Source organism: Rhinolophus sinicus, chromosome 8, assembly GCF_057876585.1.
Source record: "Rhinolophus sinicus isolate RSI-liver-muscle chromosome 8, RSI-T2T, whole genome shotgun sequence".
Classification (NCBI taxonomy): domain Eukaryota; kingdom Metazoa; phylum Chordata; class Mammalia; order Chiroptera; family Rhinolophidae; genus Rhinolophus; species Rhinolophus sinicus.
The window spans coordinates 1027602-1053390 of NC_142508.1; the positions used below are offsets into that span (position 1 = coordinate 1027602).

General features: G+C 42.8%; 1 protein-coding gene across 8 annotated transcripts in view; it reads left to right on the forward strand.

Moving 5' to 3' along the window:
- Positions 1-25789, forward strand: part of LMBR1 (limb development membrane protein 1) — a 116737-nt gene that overhangs the window by 19405 nt on the left and 71543 nt on the right. For all 8 annotated transcript variants that reach the window (XM_074315038.2, XM_074315035.2, XM_074315034.2 and 5 more), the window contains one exon: positions 15402-15505. In XM_074315038.2, the coding sequence (XP_074171139.1) occupies positions 15402-15505 (104 nt within the window). The remainder of the gene's footprint in view (positions 1-15401; positions 15506-25789) is intronic.

Consider the following 25789-nt stretch of genomic DNA (forward strand, 5'->3'; position numbering starts at 1 on the left):
AGGAGGTAGAGTTCTCCAGTGATGTTTACTCTTCTCCTTGGTAGCCCGTAACTTAAATACTATGTTGCAAAGTTAACAATACTTACATGCTATGATACAAAGTCAACGAATACATCTAATGTTACATGATAAGGGAATAAGAGAGGGAAGAAAACAAAGATATTGACTTAATATATATGTATATCTTATACTTACACTCACATACATATTCATAGCAAACTAAGGAGGAAATCACTCGTGACAATTACAGTCCTCATTTCTGGAAATGCTTATCTGGTCATAGCTGGTATTTATAACTACCTTCTTCCACTGCCTATTCTTTGTCTTTAGCAAGGTCACAGCTATTTACCTGGTGGGGTGACCCAGACCTTTATTTCCAAAGGGTTTGGCCGTTAGTTATCCTGCCTAGACTGAGTTGTCATGGTTTTCCGTTGGCCTTCGTCGTGGGGCATGGAGTACCAGGAGACGCGCGGGGCTCTCCTGTATTCCAGACCTGCTCTTCCTGCCCTCACTGGAGCAGAAGTCCAGTTTCCCCGTGGTAGGCAGCGTCCGTGCCCACAGCCAGCCCAGGAGCTCCGTTCCTTGGCAGTTGGATTATAGGTGTTAGGAGCCTCAGGTGGCTGGTTGGCTGAGTCACTGTTGTGTCTTCCGGTGGAAGCTTTCTTCCCTTTGAAGCGGAACCTCTAGGCCAGCAGAACAGAAGGCCGCAGGAGCAGGAAGCAGCAATTTTGCTAGTGGGTCACTAGGGGACTAAGGAGTGGTGCCACTCCCGTTCCTCCCCCCGATTCCTGGACCGGTGACTCCTGGCTGTGGGAGAAATGCCCCCATATATTGAATGCAGAGGCAGAGCCTATACAGCCCCCTGGATAGCCTTGTGCCAGTCACCTAGCTGGCAGTGCCACCTCGCTGGTGCCGTAGTTGAATCTTCAGGAGCTGTCCCGCCATTCTGTCAAGGCAGCTGCTTCAGGATGGTGGGAACACGGTAAGACCAGCGATTCCACGAGCGTGGGCTCACTGCCATACTCTTTGGCTATGAAGTGAGTTCCTTGACCAGGAGCAATGCTGGGAGAACACGTGGTAGACAGGACATTCTGGGAGCCCACGGATGGTAGTTTTGGCAGAAGCACGGTGTCAGAGAAGGCAAATCCATGTGTGGAGTGTGTTCCAGTGAGGACAACACTGCCCCTTCCATGGTGGATGGGGGCCAGTGCAGTCAACCTGCCACCAGGTAGTTGGCGGGTCACCCTGTGGAATGACGCCATGTTGGGAGCTCAGTGGTGGTCCCTGCTGCTGGCCGATAGGGCCCTCAGCGGTGGCCCCAGCCATGTCCGCCTGGTGAGTGGAAGCCCATGCGTCACCTCCATGCTTGCCACCAGGGCCACATTGTCTTTGAGCCCATTGGGTGATGCAGGGGTGGCGGGGGAAAGAGGCTGACTGGGACCCATGGACAGGTCATCCATCCACTTCATTATTAAAATCCTCCTCTGCTGAGGTCCTCCTTAGTGAGCAGAAGATATACACATATCTTCATGTTTTTTCCCATTCAGAGAGGTTTCTCTGCATGCGTCTTTCCCAAATTTCCTTGTGTGGGACAGAGTCCCAGAGAGCAGTTTCCAGGCTCTCGGCCTCACGTGGAAAGGTGCTGGCTCAGGTAGTAGATGGCTGTCAGCTGTAACCAGTTAGCCAATTAACCACTGATATAACTGCCGCGGCTGTGTTGGTTGGTGAGTCGAGTCAATCAGTTGGCAGGCAGAGAAGCAGACAGCAGGTTGCAGGTCGTGTGGATCCAGCCTCCAGTGAGACTATAGTGGTATGACTCCCCTATCTATGGCTCCGTGGGTGTTCCTTTTTGGCCTCACCATATCCTGTGTTCTTATGTGGTGAGCAGAACAGGAGTCCCCGCAAGCCGCCCTGCATGACACATGGCGCAGCGAGCAGGGTCTCCCGCACGACACTTGTCACCAGTTTCCCAGGCGTTTTCTTTCCAAGCCCCTGGCCATTAGCCACACTGTTGGCCACAGGCCACGACTCAGCATATAATTGCACCTCTGGTCTTTTCTCCTTTCAAGCCAGTGAGCGACCAGGTGTGCTGCTCAGAGGTGTGGGCCCTACCGGGATTCCCTCTCACTGCTGTCCATCCGCGATGTCGCAGATGGCTGCACTGCTGCAGCTGTCCACGTAGTGCATGTGTGAGCCAGGCCTGAGTCTTGTCCTCTGTCAGCTGGTCATTACGAACTCCCCGTAAGACTGTAGGTGCAGGCTGGGGATAGAAGGTGGGAGTGGGACTGTGGGCATGGGCTGCTTCTTCATGGACTCACTTGTGCCTGAGCACGTGTGTCCCACTTCCAGTGGGTGATGGAGAGCTGCTGTGCATGCCCGACCCTGGCTTGTGGGTCATGGAGCACCCCGATTATGATGTGCAGCACGATCGCGTGGGCACTGGGTGGTCATGGTCACGTGGGCAGTCTGCTGAGGCCAGTAGCAGGCCACAGCAGGCTGCAGGTCTTTACTCCAGAACCTGGGGGCCTGTGCTATGCTTCACCCGATGGGCTGCCCCCGACACTTCTTCCCCATGGGGGCCGCTGGGTCCTGCGGCCCAGGGCAGCCTGCGCCTGCTGCAGAGCTTTCTCGTTCTGGACCCCACTGTGCAGCAGCTCTGCCAGTCACTTGGAAAATGGGCCGAGGTCACACACCCAAGTGAGGAACGCGAGGCGCTGGGTCACGTGCACAGCTGACCTCCTTAGGAGGGTCTCTCAGGTGCTCCTTACCACTGAACTCTGCTTTTGGGTGGGCTTATCTCCTACCCGCCGACACACTTCTTACCGACAAGTCTAGATTCGTTGCAACTTCTTGCTAACTAGGTCCAGTCAGCGTGCTGTTATCAGGACAGTGTCTTGTGTGACGTGCAGTGGGAGGGAAAGGCCACAGATCCCTGGGGAGCTGCTGTACCCCTGAAGTAGGACAGTGAGGGGCATTGTAGGCCTCACCAGCTGAAGGCCTTAGACGGCTGCAGACAAAGGCATTTGTCCCATCAGCCGCACGCCAGGGACCAGGACATGTGTTCATTTACTCTGGTGATGAAACCACACCTGGTACAGCCGCGGCATTTGGAGTCCCCCCTGGGTAAGCTTGTGCTGAGCCACTGTCCACCCCACAGGTCCATCCGTCTTGGGGACGGGGGCCTCGCCACCCTTGCATGTTTCAAACCCATGATGATGCCTGCAGGGATGTGGCATTGTTTTTGGTGCACTATTTTCCTAGTTAGAGGCAGTTAGAGGCTTCCACTGGCCTTTCCCATAATTGCAGGCCTTGCTGCATGAGTCAGGGAGCCAGTGTGGGGACTCAGCCAGCTGCTGGGGATGTCTATGCCAGTCACGCGCTGGGACATAGCCAAGAAAGGTCTGGGGACCGCTGAGATGTGTGACACCTGAGAGAGCTCCACTGTTCCCCTGATCCCCGAAGTCCCCACTCTGACGGCGGGACCACAGTGACAGTCTGGGTCTCCTGGAATTAGAGTCAGTTCAGAGCCAGTGCTCAGCAGTCCTGGAAAGGCGGGGTGTTGCCCCCATGCCCGTGCAGTTACGTCATCTGCATGCATTGGCCAATCATTTCCCATCTTGTGACATGCACGGAGTTTCTGGAATTGTTTTTGGCTTTTTTTGGTTAAACCTGTCATGAATTTATACTAAATTTTTTGAGAATACAGAGTATGTTTTAAGATTCAGTCTCTCACGGAGCACCCAGTCCAGAACTTTACACTGAAAATGTTCAATAAAGATTCACTGATGGAATGAATACAACTTATTGTATTGTTAGGAAGATTTTGGTAAAAAATGAACTTAATTTGAAAAGAAACTTAATGGCTTATCCTATAAAATTGCCAATATGTATGTTTTTGATTGTGCCTTTAAAGTGTAAATCCCATGGATTAGAGACTGAAGTGTGTGTCGACAGTGCTTTCGTCTGTGTAAATATATTTTGTTTGGCTTCAGTACAGTGTTTGGATTCTGGACACCTGGGTTTGGTTGCATGCTAACCATATTATCTTAGTACGTGTAGCAAGTATCTCTGTCGTGTAGCAAGATGTATCTCTGTCTACAATGAGATTGATGAAAACACCTTGAAGAAGGTAATATATAAAAATGGTATTGGAGCTGGACTGAGGCAGGATAATAATCTGGGCATCGGCAGATTCAGCTGGGGGTCTTTGTCACTTGTCAGCAGGGAGCAGGGAGGTGTCCCATCATCTCTCACTGTGGGTCACGGCATGCCCACAGCTACGGGTTATAGGATGGTACAAGGTGGGCAGAGATGACAAATTAAAATGGTAGCTAAACTTTGTATTCGTATTTTTGTTGTTGTAGTTAAAATAGGAAAAGAGCAAAAAATGAACAGAAAATAGAAAGTATCCATTTGTATTCACTTTCTGTAGCTTGTATGTTAAACAATTAGTAGAAAAATGTGAAACTTCAGTTCCATAAATAGTAAAACAATGATACAGCTGCTTTCTGGGTTTTCCTTTGGGGGTGATGCAAACGTTTTGGAGCTAGTCAAGGTAGTCGTTGCACAGCACTGTGAGTGTGCTGAATGCCACAGGGTTTTTCACTGGAAATTGTAATTTTAGGTAATATGAGTTTAAAATGAAGATAACACCCAAACAGCGGTACATCTTTGGAGGATAGGAGAATGATGGAATTAAAATTGTAGCCTTAAGGTCAGGACAGAATTCTTTCATTATTAGGTATTTCCCCCGCGGGGCTCAGTTTTTGCTCAGCTCTCCATCCTCACTTGGTTGCTCCGTGTCAGGTTAAAAGACAAGCACAGTACACCTGACTGGTCTGCAAGGTGTATGTGCTTTGCTCTCGTTTGTCAACAGGAATAGGCCATATGCTGTTTGGACATTATGAAGGATATAAAGTCCATCTGCATTTTATCCATTTTCAAGTCCCACAGGAGACAAGCATCAAAGTTTTAGATGATAAGAAATCAAGCTTAAAAAAGGTATTATACTTTCTTATGTATAAATATTAAAAGTCAACCCTTAATACATTTTAATGTCCCATTGTTTAGTTAAATGTTACTAACAATTTGGTCTGAATAGTTCAGCCGTGTATTACAATGGGCATCACTAGTAGCTGGGTATTTGTTGCGGAATTGTTTATAATAATAAAAATAAAAATCTAAATGTTGAAAGTAGGAAATTTGCTTAATTAAATTTTGGTAGATTCGAGCAGTGGAGGGTTTTTTTGACCGTTATAGATGGTAGTATAGATGAGTATTTGTTGCTACAGAAAGGTGTTGAAGAAAAGGTTTTTGTCTGGATGGTAGGATAATATAATGTAAAATTTAATTTTGGGATTTGCACTGCATATTTCTACAGTGGACATGCATTGCTTTTTTGTTATAAGAAAAAAGTTATATTAAGATAAAAAGTTTCACTCTTTGCAAAAACTGTTCATTTGTTTTTCTTCTAAATAAATAAGCCGAAGCTATTCTAGAACTCAAGTTCTTACCACTATTCCAAAGGGAACTTGTGGTCTTTCTTCTAAGGCTTATGCTTTCTTGGTAGAATTATTTTATTTTATTAGTCACTTTTTGACATTGGATTAGATTCTCAATTGCACTGAAATATTTGTTTTAGCTTAATTTTGACATTTTGGGAGTTACTGAATATAGCTGAACTTGGATTAATTTTCTTTATTAAATATATGAAGTTTTTGCTCTGTGATGCATAGTATTTTGAAATATTTTGTGACTCCAGCAGATGGCACTATAAGTCAATGTATCCTGTGGTGACCTGGCAATTAATTCAGTTTGGTGTAGTGCGGTTTGGTTTTAACTAAGTATTCTGGGATTATTAAATAATCTTTGTTTAAGTTCAGGTACCTCTTCTGGGGATAGGCATTGGATATCTTTCAAAAAAGGTTGTCATTGATACTGATTTAGACAAGGTCTCTGAATTTTTAAGGTTTTTCTACTGTATTGAAGCATGTAATTTTAACTTTCTGAAGTACAGAAATTTGGTTAGTACTTCTTTTTATTTTACAAATTAATATGTAATAATATATAATAAAATAAAGGCAGTGGTAGTAATGTGTATTAGACCTTGTTTTTAATTTAGGAATGTTTTATCAAAATTATAGAATATTCTTAGGGGTGTGTCTGATGTATGTAAAATACCGGAAACTTACTGAGTTTTAGACAGTTGCTAAGAACATAATTACTACTTAGGAATTTATGTTAGATCTGTTATTTTTCTATATTTTAGTTGTTCTTTTCATAGTAACTTTAACTTTCTGTATGTTGCAAATTCGATAATTAAATTAGCGTAAGCTAAGTCTAAAACTTTACCATTTATTCTGGTTAATAAACTTATGTTTGCATTTAATTGGTTAGATTTTGAAAAGAGCTAGTTATTTATATGGATGATTATCCTATTAGGTAGGATAAGACCATCAACTCTTAAATTCTTAGTGTTAAGTGAATATTTTTTGTAAAAACCAATCCAGTCACATGCAGCGTACCGACGGGGTATATGTTCTAAGTAATGCGTCGCTAGGCAATTTCCTTTTCATTGTTGTGCGACCGTCATAGAGGCATGTACTCAAACCTGGATGGAATAGCCTGCTGCACACCGGGGCTAAGGCACAGCTTACCACTCCTGGGCCACACGCCTGTGCGCCGTGTCACTGGACACAGCAGCAGTAAATGAATCAGGCACAAGAGATGCGACCAAGAGCCCTGTGAACACGAGATGCATGGGGCCGCTGCCCGCGTCACAGCTGCTGTTTTACAGCGGACTTTCCTGTGTAAGTCGGAAGGGTACCCTCTAAAGTCACTAAGTTTAGTGTAGTAAGTGTATACACCATGGTCGTTTGTTACTATCAAGTGTTACTACTGTACACAGTCGTGTCGCTACACTTACACACCGTCAGCGGCACCACTAACACGTGACCACGCGACGCGCTGTGACATCATGATGACTATGATGACCTTACCGCAGCTACAAGGTCACTAGGTGACAGGAAGTTTTCAAGTCCGTTATCATTGTACGGGACCACTGTCGAATATATGGCCCGTCAGTGCCTACAATGTCTGGTCATGACTGGGTATATGCCTGACTGTACAGGGAGGTGCTACATTACATCGTAACCCTTCCTACGACTGTGGTTGGCAAAACCACCAGCAGTCAGGTTGAATCTCCCAGAAAAAGGCAGTAGGGGAAGGTACAAAATGTTAAATTTCATGTAATATGTATTTATAAAGTTCAGTACATAAAAGACAGCATCACATTTCCTGACAAACCAAAGGAGTCGGTGTTCAGAACCTTTGTGATTATCCTGTTGTTTTCCTCACTTGCTCAGCAGACTTTGCTGCTTACAAGTATCTGTCGGTACAGATTCCTTTCATGAGCTTTTCATAACTGTCTTTGTTTTCCATGTGTTGGTTAGTCAGAGTAGGTACTTTTACTGATGTGTGAGCTTTTGCCTAAGGCAGAGTTTTATATCTTAACATTTGACTGCAGAGAACAATTTGAATTTGCAGTTTTCACTGCATGAAAGGGACATACATGTATGATCAGAAAGATCAATTCTGGAAGCATGTATATTTATAGGTCAATAACAACAATAAAAAAGTCTCCTGTGCTAGGACTGATAGGTGATTATTTCAAATTGCAAAAACTAGATAAAAAGTTCCCCCCACCCCATTATAAAGTACAGTGGGCTCTGAGCATTCAAGGGTATATATATGTGTTTGCGACTATCTGAGAGTGGCCTTTGAAGCTCCCTGCCACTGGTAACATGCGATTTTACTGAGGCTGGAGTCTGAATTGTGCATTCAGGGAGACTAGTGATGGAGTGGGTGATGGGGCCGAGGGGCCCAGCTGGCATCTGTACCTCAGTGCAGCTTTCTGTCCTCGGCCCTTACACATTCTGCAGGGAGGTTCTATGACATGGGGTGTGGAGAACTTTGTTTCACAAGGGGCTTTAAATATGTTTCATGATTTTTAAGGGTCTTCATGTGCTCCTTAAAGAAAACTTAGAATATGCAGAAAAGTAGGAAGAAAAAAATCATCTGTAATTTCACTGTATTCACATTGTTAATAATTTGGTGTATTTCTTTGCAATTTTTTTCTATGTTTTTTTGGTCATTGTTTTTATATATTTTTAATATCATGTCTATATACAGGTTTTCGTTGTATAAGCTTGTCTTGGTGTAATTAATAAGAATGATTTTTTAAGGAAAGGGTTGAGAATGAATTTTAGCTGTAACTCACATCACTTTCTTGTCTTTATCTGGTTTAATTGCTGGCGTGCATTAGAATTTCTCAGCTTTTTGGACCATTTGCATTATGTTGAGACAAGGTGGGGAGAGGCACTGACCTTTGTTTACCAGTGTTATTTCTCTTTTGTTCTCCATGAAAGCCCTAGCAGTTAGGTTCTAGCCTGTTTCATACATGAGAGCAGTGGAGGTGAAGCCCTTTTTCCAGGTCATATTTAGCTGGCTGGTCAGAGAAAGTGCCACTCACTCAGACATCTGCCAGCAGGACTGGGTGGGTCTTCCCGTCAGTGTGGGTACCTTGTCTTGTTGGAGGACATTGTAGTGCACGGAGTACATGTACATTCGGTGTTTGCTCGGAGTTGGGTGTGTTAAGAAGGCTTGGGTGTACATGTGCACACAAATAAATGCAAACACAGAGGTGCTCAGTCCTGTTTTAGTGTCTTAGAAATGATCAGAAGCTCAGCCGAACATTTTGTTTTATGCAGATGGATAGAGTAAATGGCTGTCATATTCTCATTTAAACATTCCCCGTAATGAAATCTTATTAAACGAATGTTCTCTTTTTGGGGAGAAAAAAGGTCAGGAGCAGAAATGAAGGTTTTCACAGGGTTGCGTTCCTTCCTGGAGGCTTTGGGAAAGAATCCGCTTGGAGCCCCTTCTGGTTATTGGCTGAACTTAGCTCTGTGTCGGTTGTCCGACCGAGGCCCCCGTCTTCTTGCTGGCTGTCAGCCAGGTGCCAGTCTTTGTCTTAGAGGCTGCTGCCACTTTTCTCATGTTTTCCAGCAAAGGTGGGTCGAGTTTCTCCCTTACTTGCTCTTGTGCTGCATCTTTCTGACTCCAGCAGGAGAAATTCTCTGCTCTTAAAGCCCCACCTGGTGGGTCAGTCAATTCAGGATGATCTCCCTGTCTCTTCGTTAAGGTCCTTGACCTTGGTTATATCTGCATTGCAGAGTCCTTTTTGCCACATATATTGCGTTGAATAGTGTCTTCCCCCATCTCTCAAATTCATGTCTACCTAGACCCTCAGAAGGTGACGTTATTTGGAAATAATTTCTTTGCAGATGGAATTCGTTAAGATGAGGTCATACTGGAGTAGGGTGGGCTCTAATCCAATTACTAGTGTCCTTATGAGAAGATAGAGACACAGACACAGAGGGAGAGGGCGACATCGAGACAAAGGCAGGGAATGATGCTCAGACAAGCCAACGAATGAATGCCAAACCCTGTGGCACCCACCAGAGGACGTAAAGAAGGGTTCTGCCCCAGAGCCTTCAGGAGGGGCGTGGCCCTGATGACACCTTGGTTTTGGACTTTCACATCTCTAGAACTGTGAGAGAAAAAATGTCTGCCCCCCTGTTTGTGATACTTTGTTACAGCAGCTGTAGAAAACTAAGACGCCATGTAACAATGTATCCACAGAGTCTAGGGATTAGGTGTGGGTGTCTTTTGGGGTCCACACTGCCTACATGAAGTGTGCAGCTGAGTACAGCGCTGGAAAGCACAGCCCATAACGGGGAGAAAAATCAATTAAAACTGACTCACAGTTGACACAGATTCAGAATTAGTAGACAAGAACATGAAAACATTTTTAATAACTATGTGTTCCAGAAGCTAGAGGAAAGATAGAGCATATTGAGACATGAAAGTTATAAAAAAGAACCAAATCCGACTTTTAGACATGAAACCTATAATGTCTGACATGAAAATTTATTGGATGGGATAAAAGCAGATAAAACACTGCAGAAGAAATCAGTGAACTTGAAGACACAGTGGTGAAAACTATCCAAAAGAGAAATACCCAGAGAAAAAACTGACAGAATGACAGAAAATCTGAGCAGGACATCAGTGATATGATGTTTCGGAAGGAGGGACGGTTAAGAAAAAACATTTAAAAAATTAATGGCAGAAAAATGTCAAGATTAGGTGAAACCTATAAACCCATTGATCCAAGAAGCTCAACCAGCCCTGTGTGTAGAAAGCCCTGTGTGGAAGAGACTACCAAGAGACATCATCAACTGGGTCAAGACTGTTGAAGAAATGTGAAGAAAACTGTACCAAGACATATCATTGAATTGTTGAAAACCAGCAAAAGAGGAAATCTTAAAAGCATTCAGAGAAAAAACCATGTAAAGTAGAGAGGAGCAATGATAAAAACAGCGTATTTCTTGTGGGGGAAAAAAGCCAAATGTAGTGAGACAACATTTTTAAAACACTGAAAGGAACACTGTGCCAACCTAGATCCAGTGAGAATATAGACAGCGTCAGACATCTCAAAGGTCCAAGTTCATCACCGGCAGACCTGTGCTACAAAACGTAAGTGGAGGCAAGTTGGTAGGACCTAGAAGTCTGGACTACAAAACAATGGAGTGCACTAGAAGTGGGAATTTGTGGGTAAACATAAAAGAGTCTTTATTATATGTTATTAAAAGATAATTAGTTTAAATAAAAAAAGTAACAATATATTGTGAGGTTTGTAACACATGCAAGTAAAATGTATGACAGTAGCACAAAGACGGGAGGAAAGAAATGGAAAACACTGTTACAAGGTTCTGATGCTGCGCTTGCACTGTTGTGACAGCACTCGAAGGTGGACTGCGATGAATTACAGTGTATATTCTAGACCTAAAAACCCTAAAATAGCTCAGTGGGGTAGGGTAGTCAGTGAGCAAACAAAGGAAACAAAGTGGAACCATAAAAAATAGTTAAAACAAAGGAGCATAGAAAAAGAAGAAAAAGGAAGGACAGAACAAGGATGGATAGAAAACAAAGAGCAAATTGATAGACTTAAACCTGACCATATCAGTAAACATCTGTGGTCTAAACACCCCAATCAAAAGGCAGGGATTATCAGATTGAATAAAAAAGGACGACAAGTATATGCAGCCTCCTAGAAACCCACTTTCAATATGAAGACACAAATAGGTTAACAGTAATAGGGGAAAAAAGATATGCCATGCCAATTCTATATTATCGTCAGAAAAGGGTAAGGAATAAAGATTGTTTCGTAATGAAGAAGGGATTCATTCGTCAAACGAACGTGATAATAAACATCTATCGACATAATAAAGAGCTGTTAAGTACACGAAGCAAAAACTTACAGAAATGAAGGGATTAATAGTCAAAATCTAAATTATATTCGGATATATTGATTTCCTCTTTTCAATAATTGATAGAACAAGTAGACAGGAAGAAATTGAGACTGCAGAAGACTTGAATAACACTCTTAACCAGCTTGGCGTCATTTATTAGAACACTCTGCCCAACAATAGTACAATACACATTTTCAAGTATCCTGGGAACAGTTATTAAGAGAACCATATTCTAGGCCATAAAATAAGTCTATACTTTTAGAAGGATTTAAGTCATACAAGATATGTTTTTTAATGATGATGAAATTAAACAGAAAATTAGTGACAGAAACATCTGGAAAATCCCTGGTAACTAAATAACATACTTCACAATAACTCATAGGTCAAAAAAAAATAAAAAAATCAAAAGCAAAATTTGAAAGTATTTTGAACTGAGTATAAATAAAAAAACAAAACAAAAACAGTTCAGAATGTTTGTAACACTGTTTTAGAAAAAATAAAGGTCTCAAATTAGTTTGCACAGTTTCTACCTTAAGAAACTAGAAAAAGGAGAGCAAATTAATCCCAAAGTAAGAAGATGAGAAATAAAAAAAAAAGATAAGGAGAAATCAGTGAAATGGAAAACAGAAGAAATACTGAGAAAATCAGTGAGAAGATTGATAAAATTGATAAGCAAAAAAGAGAAGACATCAGTTGCCAACATCAGGAATGAGAGAGGTGAGTTCACTATACAGTCTACATCTATTAAAAGGATAGTTAGTGTATATTATGAATAGCTTTATGTCAATAAATTCAGCAATTTAGAGAAATGGAAAAATTCCTTGAAAGGCAAGAATTACTGAAGCCCTGTCAGACATTGTGGAAATGTTACAAACATTCTCACAAATAAAGCTTCAGGCCAAGAGGTCTTTACGGTCAGTTCTACAAAATATTTAAGGAAGAAATAATACAATTCTACAGACATTTTTAGAATATTGAAAATGAGGGAATATTTCCTAACTCATTGAGGCTGGCATTACCCTGATACCAAAACCAGACAGACATTACATGAAAACTACAGACCACTATCCCTCATGAAGATAGATGCATAAATAATAAATAAAAGTTTCAGCAAATCAAATATAACAATATGTAAAAAGGAAAATAATACATCATGACTTAAAAAAAAACACTCAGTGAAAGTAATTTACCATATTCCCATGCTAAAAATGACATATGTTCATCACAATATATGCAGAAAAGCATCTGACAAAATTCAGTGTCCATTACTGATAAAATCTCTGAGCCATCTAGGCACGAAAGGGCATTTTTCTCATCCTAACAAGAGCATTTATGAAAACCCTGCAGGTAACATCAGACTTAACAATGAAAGACTGAATGCTTGTCCTGGGATGGGAACAAAGTAAGGATGCCCCCTCGTACCACTTCTGTGCAACATTATTCTGGTAATTAAAAAAACAAAACAAAACACTCAGGTTGGAAAGGGAAAAGGGAAACGCTTTATTAACAGGTGACATGATTGTCTATAGAAATTCTTATGGGACTTATTATTAAGAAAAGCTATGAGAACCAACAAGTGAATTTTTCAGGGTTGCAGGATCCAAGATCAATATACATACAAATGCAGTTGCATTTCTGTATACTAGCAATGAAAAAATTGGAAATTGATTTAAGATCCAATGCCATTTATGGACAGTAGTATAAAAAATGTGAAATACTTAGGGATGTGTGGACCTAGGTGTATACTGTAAAGTACAAAACACTGCTGAGAAAAATTAAAGAGTACCACAGTAGATGGAGAGCTCCATCGTGGTCATGAATTAGAGGATAATACTGTGAAGACGTCAGTTCTCCCCCAATGGAGCCAACACAATGCTATTCGAATGTCCGCAGAGTCAACACAATGCTACTCGAAACACCAGCAGGCTTTTTTGTAGAAATTGAAAAGCTGATCTAAAATGCAGATGGGAATTCAAAAAACTTAGAATTTCCGAAACAACTTTGAAAGAGAACAAAATTGGAGGCCTTAGTACTGGACTCCAAGACTGTGTGAAAGCCGTAGTCATCGAGACCACGTGATATCAGCATAGACAGACAAACAGATCAAATCAATAGAATGTGGAGTCCAGGAATATATATATTCACTGAATTCTCACGACCACCTATAGACAGGGTCCTCAGCCTTTGCTTTACAGGTAAGAGCCTGTGACTTAGCAAGGCTGTCACATGGAGACGCAGACAGAACTTGAACCCTGGTCTCTCTGAAAATCTAGGTTGTGCTCTTACCCACATCCTAGGTGCTCAGAGGAAAACAGTTGACTAATCATGACCCCTTTGAATGAAGAGAAGGGTTAAGATGTTTGCAGGCTGGAAAGTAGACAAGTACTTTGGAACAATTTTTATTTTAAAAAGTTCAAATTAAAGTTTTTCCATTGAAAGGTGTAAGACGTTTTCTAAAAAGATTGTGAAACATTTTATTTCCTGCTAAGATGAATATATGGTAAAATTCATTAACTCTGTCTAAATTTTTGAATAAGAAACTGTAAAGTGCTTTTGCCTCTGACTCCGCCTCACCTACTCAAGGAAGGGAATTCTCCAGGTAGCCTGCGCAGTGCTACATTCGCTCTTTTTGCTTGTACTCCGTGCTGTTCCAAAAAGGATTTAGGGCGACTCTGAAACATACATGTTCATGTGTAAGCAGTGCAGTCAGGCCTCGCGTACCGTGGTCCCTGAGAGGCTGTGTGCTTTCTGCACCTGAAGTGTTAGCGCTGTGAGGGCAGACGCTTGGTGTCTGCTGCTCCCTGTCCCTCCAGCCTGGCCAGGAGGGGCGTTGGAAGGACATCAGTTCCCGCTTTCTTTTTTCACACCCCTCACAGATCGCTAACCCCGCTCCCCCATCTACTACCCCTCTGACATCGTATGTAGCTGTTACAGTTCCATGGACTATCTTCCCTATGCTGTGCTCCACATCCTGTGACTATATATAGATAGATTGTAGTTGGCCTTCAGTGTTATGCAGCTTCAGCTTCAGGTGTACACTGCAGTGGTCGGGCATCTGCACCGCCCATGAAGTGGTCTCCCTAATAAGACAAAGGTATGGAATTATAATTGCATGTAGTACGTTGGATTTATACTTAGCATGATTCTTGGTTTCATAAATTTATACAGATTATAGCCATCATTTTGAAAATCAGTTTTAACTTTTAGTGTTTTACCTTTAAAAAGCGTGAGCTATTGGGCCAAATACTATCTCAATGACACGCCTAAAGCTCTGTTTTTCTAAATCTATTCTTATCATCTTAGTCGCTCTTTACTGTGGTCCCATAAAAGAGCGCAGGATGTGCCCGAGAGGGAAAAAGGTATGTGGGCCTGCCTGCCTGCCTCTCTTCCTTTTCCTTCCCCACCTGGAACTGCTCACTAAAACTCCGGTGATGTGCTGGTTTTTAAAAATGGCAGGAGTTGGCGCGGCTGCTGGCAGGCTCTGCAGCCTTGGCACGCTGTGTGAGCGGGGGCCGCTGTGGAGAGTAAATGAGTTTGTATCAGATCTGTAAATCACTTGGAAGGGCGCTTGGCACGTAAGGGCTCAATAAATGCTAATTATTAGTTTTAGAGTTTTTATGAGGCTTAAATTAAACGAGATTATGCATGTAAAATGTTTAGTAGAGTATCTGGCATTTATTAAGTGCTCAATAAATGCTAGTGGCTCTAATTTAAATATTCAGGTGCCAATATGTCTAAAGAGGCTGTGTCTTTGGCTCTCCGCACAGGTCATATCTTTAGTGAATTTATTTTAGGGCATGAGAAAAAATAATTCATTTCTCTGTTGGCTTTTACCAATAGGTATGTGTTACAACGTTACACAAAATTTGAATAAATAGGTCATTGCCTCTGACTTCTTAAGTGTCGGCCATTTGTTCTCCAAGTTTGTTTCTTTTTACTGTTACAAAGTGTAACTAATACGCCTTGGCGTGGTGGCTCCTTAGGCGAGGCCTGGGGTCTGACCCTCCGCTGCCGTGTCGCCCTCTGCAGGTCTGTGGAACCTCGCTTCCCTCTTCTCCAACCTGTGCTTGTTCGTGTTGATGCCCTTTGCGTTCTTCTTCCTGGAGTCCGAAGGCTTCGCTGGTTTGAAGAAGGTGAGTGCACCGTGTTGTGGAATTCAATGAGTTCCACGAAGAAGGAAATGTCATTCTGCTGAACTGTACAAAGTCGGCGTAAACACCATTTGACGGCAATGGAAAAGGTTTACTCTCGGCTTCTTGTCAACAGTTAGGTTAGTGATATTGCTCATTGGACGCCTTTGCCGGCACACAGGGCGAAAGGCACCTTTCAGCCCTTGAATGCTTTTACGGTCTGTGCAAACGTGGTGGGGTATGCTTGTGTGGCGTGGATAAATCCAGTGTGACAGCTACTGTTCCTCTCGTAGGCTGTCTCATTTAAAGCCTGCCATGACATTCTACAAATCTGAAAGTATGTCTTGATGTGAAAGTGATTTCACAGCCAGTGTTTTTGGGACTGTATGTACAATCAGACCTGTCTCTTACGTTGTCAGGTGGCACGGTATTGTCATCTGGTGACGCTAGGTGAGGAGGGGTAGGGGTTGGAGGTGTGCCAAGCAGTAGACTCTGTAAGAGCATCTTAATGAGTCCAGACTCCAAGCGGGAGCACTTCACCTACCCTTGAGCACAACATTTTAAAGTGAAAGGGATAGAGTTTCTATTTGTAGTTTGTGGAGTTCTTTGCTATAATTTTTTGGAATATAATGCAAAGATATAAGTAGCTAATACTTTTTGGGTGCCTTTTAAACTTGACAAAATAGTTCTAGTATTACAGTTTATTTATAGATGCTACCTTTTAAATGTTTAGTTCCATTCATATTGTGATATATGGAGTATAAGGGGGACTATCTTACTAAATAACACTGTCAGGCCAGTTAAATAAATCTGGCATGGGAAGCTGTAGGCAGTGTGTGTACTTACTTCATATACCTTGCTGTGTTCTTAGGGAACTTGTTTAGGCTACCATTTTCCCAACTCTTCCCATTTCAAACCTTACGTATAGCGCATTTTAGACCTGTCCACTGAAGGGTTCCGTGAACAAACCAGTGAGGTGACTGTGACAGTGCTGTTTCAGCAGAGTCCCTTTCCTGTTTTCTAGATGGCACTCCGTACTTTGTCAGTGTGCAGCGGGAAACCAGCAGTTGATTTCATATCTAGTAAATACCAAGATCAGAATGGGTGATTATGTTTGGCAGCCAACCCGATGTTGACAAAACTGGCTTTTACATATTGGACTTGTTTTTTATCACGATGTGTTTAACTTATTTAAGTCATTTATCTAATGTGAAAAATTACATATTTTTAGTTTAAAAAGCTCTTTGTTCATAATTTCTTGAAGAAATTATAGGACGTTTTGTTGCTGAAAGGGGTTTAGCTCAAACCCTCCTTTTGTAAGGAGAAAACTGAGGTCCACAGCTACTAACTATATTAAAGTGTCTGTGAACCACACGTGTACAACTGCAGAACTAGTACCCGTCCCAGAGTGCTTGTGTTCTAAACATGTCAATGCTGTGGGGAGCGTGAGGACAGCCAGCAAGGTGGGTGAGGTGGCCGAGGACAGAAAGGGAGAGAGGCAGAGAGGAAGGATTTGGAGCGGGGCTGTCAGATGGCGTGGGGACAAAGGCAGGATGACCTCCTGGAAGCCAAAAGCGAGAGTGTCTAAGGGAGTGGCTTGTAAAACATCACGTTCATGAGGGGCTGTGGGTAAGCGCCGAGCGGAAATGGGGTCCCTGGAGACACTTGGGAAAGCAGTTTCTGTGGGCATTTTGAGCCTTTTGATAGATATTCACTCACTTGGCAGAGGTTTACTAAGCACTTACTAAGTACTAATTGTTATGCTGTTAGAAGAGCTTCCTGGGGACAGACCTGAAAAGACAGGGCTCCTGCCTTCAGTGTGCCAGAGGACGAGATCAGAGAGCCCAGGGACAGCACACGGTGGCAGGGACGTGAGGAGTGGGCGCCCGACCGCCGGGCCCCCGCCTGTACTCGAGCTGGGCCTTGAAGGGTGAGCAGGCTTTCACCTGAGTGATGGCCTTGCAGGCATGATTCTGACCAGCTCAGGGACTGGCTGTGCGTGCTATAGATCCAGAAGGTGAAGGTCAGAGGCTCAGCGGGGTCACGTCCTGCAGGCCTGCACCCTCCGCCAGTTCCGTTGGTCTTACGCTCTAGACAGCAGGGAGTGGGCAAGGGTTCTTGAGAAGGGTTCTCTCATCTACTGTTTCAGTTCAATTCAGAGATAAAAGCACAGAGTTTAAACATGTCACCTGGGCAAGGAGGACGTGCGCCACGCAAGGCGAAACCCTGTGTTTTGGAGCGGCACCACCATGCTAGCCAGTCACGCACGTGGCTCTTGTTAAATGAGTGTTTCCACATATGGCCCTGAGGTCGCCACGTCCTCTCTTCCTGTCTGCATGCCTGGTGCCCCTCACCATGTGCCCAAGCAGCCCGAAAGCTCAGTGTGAAATCTGTTTTCACATTTGGTATCATAGGTGGCACCCAGCTTATGCTTTTTACCAAAATCTAGTTATTAAATAGATTTAAAAAACCAGTGTGTAATATGGACAACTCCCTGCCTGCCAATGATTGTCCTCCCTTCTTGTGAACCAACCAACTAGAAAGGGACTTGGCTGACTTGATTGGAGCAGAATTAGCAACTATCTCTAGAATTAAAAAAAGAAACTGACACAGAAACCTAGCGACATGTCAGTATTCTCGTGTTTCCTCTCGTAGGTTAAGGGCAAAGGGAAAATCAGCTCGAGGAGGGATATGAGGTTATTAAAGATTCTTCGCGCCTACAGTTGTACAGCATTCTTCCCTCCACATTGTTCACTTCGAGTCCCTCTACCCGCGATTGAATATTCTCTTCTCAGCTCATCTTTGCCTCTGTTACTCGCCTCAGAATTCCTGAGGGTCACCAGCTCTATTTCGTGAGCAAAGGGGACTGACGCAGTGAATGGTAGGGTACCGTTGGCATGACCAGTCGGAGTAATTCCCAGACACAACCAAGAATTGAAGAAGCGGGCGAGAAGGCAGCCAGCACTGGGAGGTTCCCGCTCGTCTGGATCCGTAGTTATGGAGTGAACGGAGGTTGTAGAAACCAAACGGAAAACTGGGTCCTTAGTGCTGTTCAAGGAGGAGGGCGAGGGGTCATAGCTCGGGGCAGGGACCCGCAGAAAGCAGTGAGAGTCATACCGCCTCAAGTTTTCTTTCTGTAAAATGGGCACAGTAATGAGAGTTACCTTGGTGGATGACATGAGAGGAGATTCTTCATGGAAGCAAACACATAGCACAGGACGCAGCTCAGTAAATGGTGGCTGTTACTGCCACTAACCCAGGGCTCAGTGCATCTGACCAATATGTATTCTAGAATGTTGTGTGGGATTGCTCGAAAGCAACTCAGTATAACAGTTAGTTCTCAGTTGTTCACTTATTACCTTAGGCAGTTTTAAGAGTCCAAATTGTTATTCCCATTTTGAAATGGCCTGGACTGAAGCGAATCAAACCTGCTTGAAGACAAGGTGCATTCTAGACCTTGTTAGAAATGTTTGGAAAGCTTTAATACTAAGGGATCATGATGTTATTTAAAAATATCCATATTTTCAATTTGAATGAATGATGTAACGTTTGCAAGGACTGTTCGCACTACAGTGAAATGTATGTGTGTAAAGCACACGGTTGTACCTTTGTGTGACAGGTGTTTACTGTGCAGAGTCAAAGTCACGTTACGACCTCAGGTTGTTTACACGGTGCCACCGGCCATGTCAGTCACTAGCTCTGCTGCTTCACGGACACGCTGCCTCCTTCACACAGCTGGCCAGTGAGCACAGATCTGTGTATGTTCCTTTGAAGCTCTTTCTCATTGGTTACGTCTGACACATTAGTTCCCAGCGATACTGCAGAGAGCTTGGAAACACCTCTAATTGGTAGATCGGCAATAATTTGAGTAATGACAAACTTGGAATGCAGTGGAGTTAAAGTCCCTCTACATTCCGCGGCCACCCTCCTGGTGCTGTTTTACTGTGTCTACGTCTGGTGGAGTCCCCAAAAGGCATATGGCCCCGCGTCCTCCCAGTGATTCCCCTGGGCGATCGATTTTAAAACAGCCGCTCGCATGTTGTGCCGAGATGCGGAAATTGGTCGCTAGCCACCGGCGGGCGCAGGCCTTGGACTGAAAGTCAAATTAAGCAGAATTCTCTGCTTAGTTTTTAATTAAGCCTCTATGTTAATTCAAACAGGACATTTTGGGCCTGCGGGGTTGGCCATGTCCTTTTAAGGGCCTCAAGTAGCCTTTCTTCTTTCGCCTTACCATGGCGTATGTTTCTGTTTTAGCGGCACCGTCTCCGCCTTGTTTCTCGTCTTTATAATTCTCAGGGTAGGAGAATGTGAATGGTTTTGATAACGCAATTTTTGTTTGTTTGTTTTATCTTGGAACTCTAACTTACTGTTACCAGTTGAATGTTTACCAAATGTAGATGACTTTGCTGTCACATATATGGAGTGTATCGAACATCGTTTATGTCCATATGAGTTTGAACCTGACCGCACGCCTACACCTTAATGTTTCAACCCTGATAAAAAGGTTGCGTTTGCTGGTAAGTGTTTTGTGGCAGAGACACTTTCCCCGCAGTTTGTGCGTTGGCCACTCAGCCATGTGCCCCAGTCTGAGGGTCTCCGGGCTGCCGCACTGCTGTCCCCGTCAAACTGCCGCTTAGCTGCCCGCTGCCTCCAAGACCTCTGGGTTATCTGGGGGATGGCAGAGAGTTTTCCGGTCTCATGAGGAACCCAGAGGTTGAAACTCTGGCCAGGGTTTGAATGGGAGTAAACAACATGTTTGTTTCATATTATTTTTTAACTTTTACATTAAAATGTTATGAGGACAAAAACTCAACAACTGAACGAAAGTGACTAAAATCTCCTCAGTGACAGATTAATTCCTAAACCAAAAATGTTTGTGGGAGGAACTTAATACTGTGCCTCACCTTAACGCCCATCTTTGATTTGAAATCATAGCATAAAATTTAACATAAGTGACAGCAACATCCTGACCAATTACCCAAACCATCCAGACATCCCGAAATGTCCAGAACATAGCACACGCTCTGAAGGATTAAGAGGTTAACTCCTATAACTTCAAACGGAGTGCTTGATAATAAAAGCAAAAAGTACAAAATTTGCGGTGACTTCCTTTCTTAATTAATTAGACTGACCAGGTGGAAACGAAGAGCTCCGTGCTGGTGCTTGGAGCCCATAAAGCCGGGCACCACGGCCGCACAATAGCGGAGGAACAGAGATCGCTTTAATATGCTTCTATCCTGTGTCACAGTTTGAGATTGTCCTGGTTTATGTCCCTTTTGGCAAACTTACATAAAAGTGACCTTGTACTGTATTTTATGAGCAGATGACTTTTCCCCGCAGTGGCTAATTTGTATCAGGCCTCCATCTAAAGAGACGCAGGGCGACTAGGAAGTCCCGCGCGGCCTCCGTGAGCTTTCATTGCGTTCTTTCATTATTTTTGCTCGTTTTTGCCGCTGCTCATCCATAAATTGTTGGAACGAGTGACTAAGGAAGTACTGCTTAGTGTCAGTGGCACAGGCGCATATTCCGCAGGTTTTTGTGGCCAGAGGAAATCACGTCCAAAAGGGAAACTCCTGCTGGGGACCTTTCAAGGAAATTCACCCAGGGTCGCGTTTTGATCTTGGTGTTTATTACAGAAGATGGAGTCATATCTCACTAACTATTGTTATGTGTTAATGTGATTTTCCCAACACCTTCAAGAAAAAAAATCATTCAGTAGGTTATTAATAGAATCCCTCCCCCCTCCCCCAATCGGCAGCACTGTTTTTCCCCCGAGAAACAACATGGATAAGAATGATTCTGTTTCAAACATTCGATTCTGGGGTGGTTGTTATACTCAGGCTTCCTTTAGGAATCGTCGCTCTTCTGTGGGAGGCGTGGTGACCCCAGGATAGCCAAGATTTCAGACCTGGAAGCTTGGCACATGGGACCTCAGAGAAAGACATTAAAGTATTATTTTGAGGAACAGAGTATATTTATTTCATTTAAAAGTTATTTGAGTTTATGAAGATTTTGAACTAAAAATCATTTACTTCATGAAATGACATTTATTTTGTCTCCATTCTGATACAGTTGCATATCGGAGGGAATTAATTATAACTTCAGTAACATCTCTGTTTTTCTTAAATAGCAGCTGTGTTTTTAAAAGACATTGCTCGGGTCCCCTTTGATGGTGCGATACTTTGAATTGGACTATTATTACATAGCACTTTCATCCTGTCTCCACTTATCGAAAAGGAGAGATTTCTCCTGGGCGAGGTGTCTCGTTGCTCAGTAGTGTAGTGGCAACATCGTGAGCTTTTAGGCCTGGATTTAAATTCTGACTCTTCTCCTTGCTGACCTCGGCCTTCAGGCACGTTTTTCGGTGTCTCTGTCTGTGAAATGGGCTGGCAGTGCTTACCTTGTCAACGGGTTTCTGAGGGGCTCAGTCGCCCCATGCAGTGTGTTGCAGATTTCCCAAGAAACAGCTGCAGCAGCAGTGACAATAGGTGCGCAGGGTGGCAGCTGTGCGAGCCTCTGTGAGACACCGTAAGGCTTGGGTGGACTGAGTGCTTTTATACGGTGTCTATAGCAACGCGATGTGAGAAATTAGAGGGGCACAGGCAGCCAGCTTCGTTTATTTACTTTTTGAAATTGAAATTGTTTTATCTTATACCAGTATGGGTTGTAAAAATAGGTATTATGTTTAATAGGTAACTAAAGTTCAAGCTTTATTTTATATGATGATTAAATTACCAACAAATGTCTCATAATTCAGGGCTCTTTGTTAAATAGGGAAAAGTTTTGGTAGTGAGGAAATAAAAAATCACCAGGTTTAGGTTTTAAAGTCATTGTAATTTTAATTAAACTGGCCCTAAGACTTCCAATTTTCATGAAACAATTTTATAGAAATAGTCATTGTCAATTAGAGTCTCTTTTCTAAAACTTTTTTGGGGGATTGAAAACTGTCCACCCTTGGTTGGAATGAACTTTATTTGAAAGTAAAATTAAATGTCAAATTTAATGCTGACTACGGAGCTTTTTACATAATTATGACCCACACCACAGACCCGTAGGAAAGAGCTCAGCCAAGGGGCTGGAGTTCAGACTGTTAAACTCTTACATTTATTTGGCATTGACATGCATGTTTATTTGTCTGTAGAATCATTTGTCAGGATGTCACAGTGTGACTCTTCTGATCTCTAGGAAATGTTGGCCAAATGGAGCTTGAACTTGGCCTGTTGCTTTACAAGTCATTTGGGCCCGTTTGTACCGGTATGTGTTTAATCCAGCATCTTGAACCAATGTCCCTGATTCCTCTTTCTCTCTATCTGTTAGTTTTACTGGCCCTTTGTCTGGCACATAGTAGTAATGCAGTTAGTTGTCAATTTGGGGGCGTTCTTTGTCTTTTCCCAGGTCTGGGAGGCTCTATGATCCCTCCTTGAATCAGTTCTGATTTCATCGACAGGTATGGGGCCCAGTGTTTTCTCCCGGCGTCTCCTCTCTGCTTTGTAGCTGTTTTGGCCTTAAATGGCTTTAAGGTTGTTTAAAGATCTTTTCCAATCTGGTCTTTAGAGTTTCCTTCTTGTGATTCCAAGATGATGTCTACCAACGGATGAGCCCTTCCTGACTACCTCTGTATTCCAGGATGCTTAATGTTTAATTTTCCTGTGTCTTACTTGGCTTGCATGAAGCATACTCACAAGGCTGATGATTTTGGCTGATTTTCCTGTGTATCTTGACTTCTGTCGGTTTTTCATTAATATTTTAATTTTAATTGAGACAATTTTAGAGAAAGCCAATTAACCCTGCAGTGTATTTTATATCATTGCAAATTACCTGTCAACATTTGTCCTTGGATTATTGTGTAATTATAATTAGTGTGTACATATATTTTGTGTCCCTACTTTAATAATTCATTTTATGTACATAAATTTTCTCGTGCAGGAAAAATTGTCCAGGACTTGGAAATGGGCGCAGGAGACCCCGGGGTTCCTCCGCCGGGCGTCCTCTGTCAGGGGGTCCTGCGCATTGTGCAGAGGACCCACAGCTTTGGTGATTTTCTGATGACTTGGCCATTTTACACGTCCTTAGGGTCAGAGTTCACTGGTAGGAAACCGAGAGCAGTGCAAATGAATGGTGTCTGATAGAGATGTAATTGATTCCTCCCTACACATCAGACAGCTCTGAACATTTCACTTTATTGTCCATTGGATATTATCCAGTTTTGCGTCTGTTAGGAAATTGATTTTATTTAGCATTTCCGATTATCTAAGTATATCTGGGGTCTTCAAATTCTCCTTTGACGTGGTTTTAACAAAAATTAAAACCATGTGGCCGAGCTGGCAAAGGACGTGAGAGAAAGGGCCAGGTGCCGGGGAGGAAGGCGGGGGCTGCAGTCAGCAAGCGACAGGGACGCTGGCTTTGGGCTGAAGAAGAGGATGTGGGTCCTGGCGTTTGAGCGTCCGGTCAGTACTTACAGATGTCTGCCAGGACCGACGCTCCCGAGACACCTCCCCCAGAGCCAGGTCACTGTCACCAGAGGCGGGAGATGGGAAGAGAACAGGCAGGGCAAAAGCTCTTGAATGTGAAGATGAGCAGGGGCTCAGAAGAGAACGAGACATTTGGGAAAAGCCAGTGCTAGGAGGAACACCAAATTCAGTGTACTACAAGTGTTAATAGACAGAGCAGATTTCAGGGAGACTTTGAAATATCTGATCTAGCATTTTAGATGTTTTGTGGCAGAAGGAATTAAGGATATCTCAACCTCCATATTGCCAGAAATGAAAGTTTTACTGACTCATTCTGATAAAAACAAAATGAAGTGCAGAGAGTTTCCAGGGTATTTCTTCAAAGAATGCAGAACTCCAATTTCATACAAATTGGTCTGGAGATTTGGAGATGGAACCTTCACAGTTTTATGTTATGGGACCAGTATAATCTTGATACTGAAAGTATCAAGGATAATATGAGAAAGGAACGTTACAGGCCCTTCTTATTCATGAACACTTGTAAACCTGAAAATACTAAGCTGGATCCAGCCATGTGTACAAAAGATCGTCATCAAAAAGCATTTATTTCAGGTATGCAAGTTTGGTTTAACATTAGGAAACTGATGATTGTAATTCCTAATAGGAGAGTTAAGGAGAATAAAACCAAGTGAGCACCTCAAAAGAGGCACAGAACACATTCAGTAAAATCAATAACCGTTCACGATTGAAAAGCAAACTAAGAACTGAAGGGAACTTGCTTAGCCTGATAATGGCTCTACCCTAAGCCTACAGATAACATTGTACTTAATGGTAAAATAGTAAAAGTTTGAAATTGGGATGCCAGTTTAAATACTTTTATTGCTAATAATAAGTAACACTATAGAAGAGTTTTAGGGAAGAAAAGGAATGATTGAGAAAAACAAACAAAATAGTCATTATTGACATGATATTGTCTTGAAAAATTCTGTAGAATCTTAAGATAAATTATTAATTCAAATAAGGAAATTTATCAAGGAAGGTGAAAATAGGATTAATATAGAAAATCAGTAAATAACAGCAATAAACAGAAAACCTAATTAAAAATACCTTTCATAATAATTACACATCCTAAGGTATGCTGGAATAAATCCAACAAATGTAAAACCTTTATGGAAATAATATATGGGAGCAAAAAATCTTATCGAAAGATGTTAAAGAAGACCTAAATAAATTAATAGATATTTCTATGTTTGTGGATTTCTTTATATGGTGAAAATATCTGTTCTCAAATTATTTTTTAGAGTCAGTGCAATCCTAATAAAAATTCTAAGAGGTTATGTTATGGGATAAGCAGATAGTAAAACTCTTACGGAAGAGCAGAGCACTAAGGACAACCAAAGCAATTCCGAAGAACATGGTGACAGAACTTTATCAAATATTAAAAAAGGAGCAAAGGACTTGAATAGACATTTCTCCAGGAAGGTATACACAGGGTGATAAGTGCATGGAAAGACCTGAGCACCACAGTCCTTAGGGAAATGCAAATCAAAACCACGATGAGGCACTTCTTCACACCCACTAGGAGGGCTTCTAGCAAACACACAACAAATACCCTACAACAACAACAACTCAGAAAACACCAAAAACGCTGAGGCTGTGGGAAGTCAGAGCTCTGCGCATGGTTGGTGGGCATGTGGGACTGTGGATGTCACGGTCGTTGCTCAGAAACTGGAACCAGCATCACCGTGTGATCCCGCAGTGCTGTCTGGGGATCTGCACAGAAGAACTGCAAACAGGACTGCAGAGACATTTACACCCCCGTTTTGTGGCATGTGAC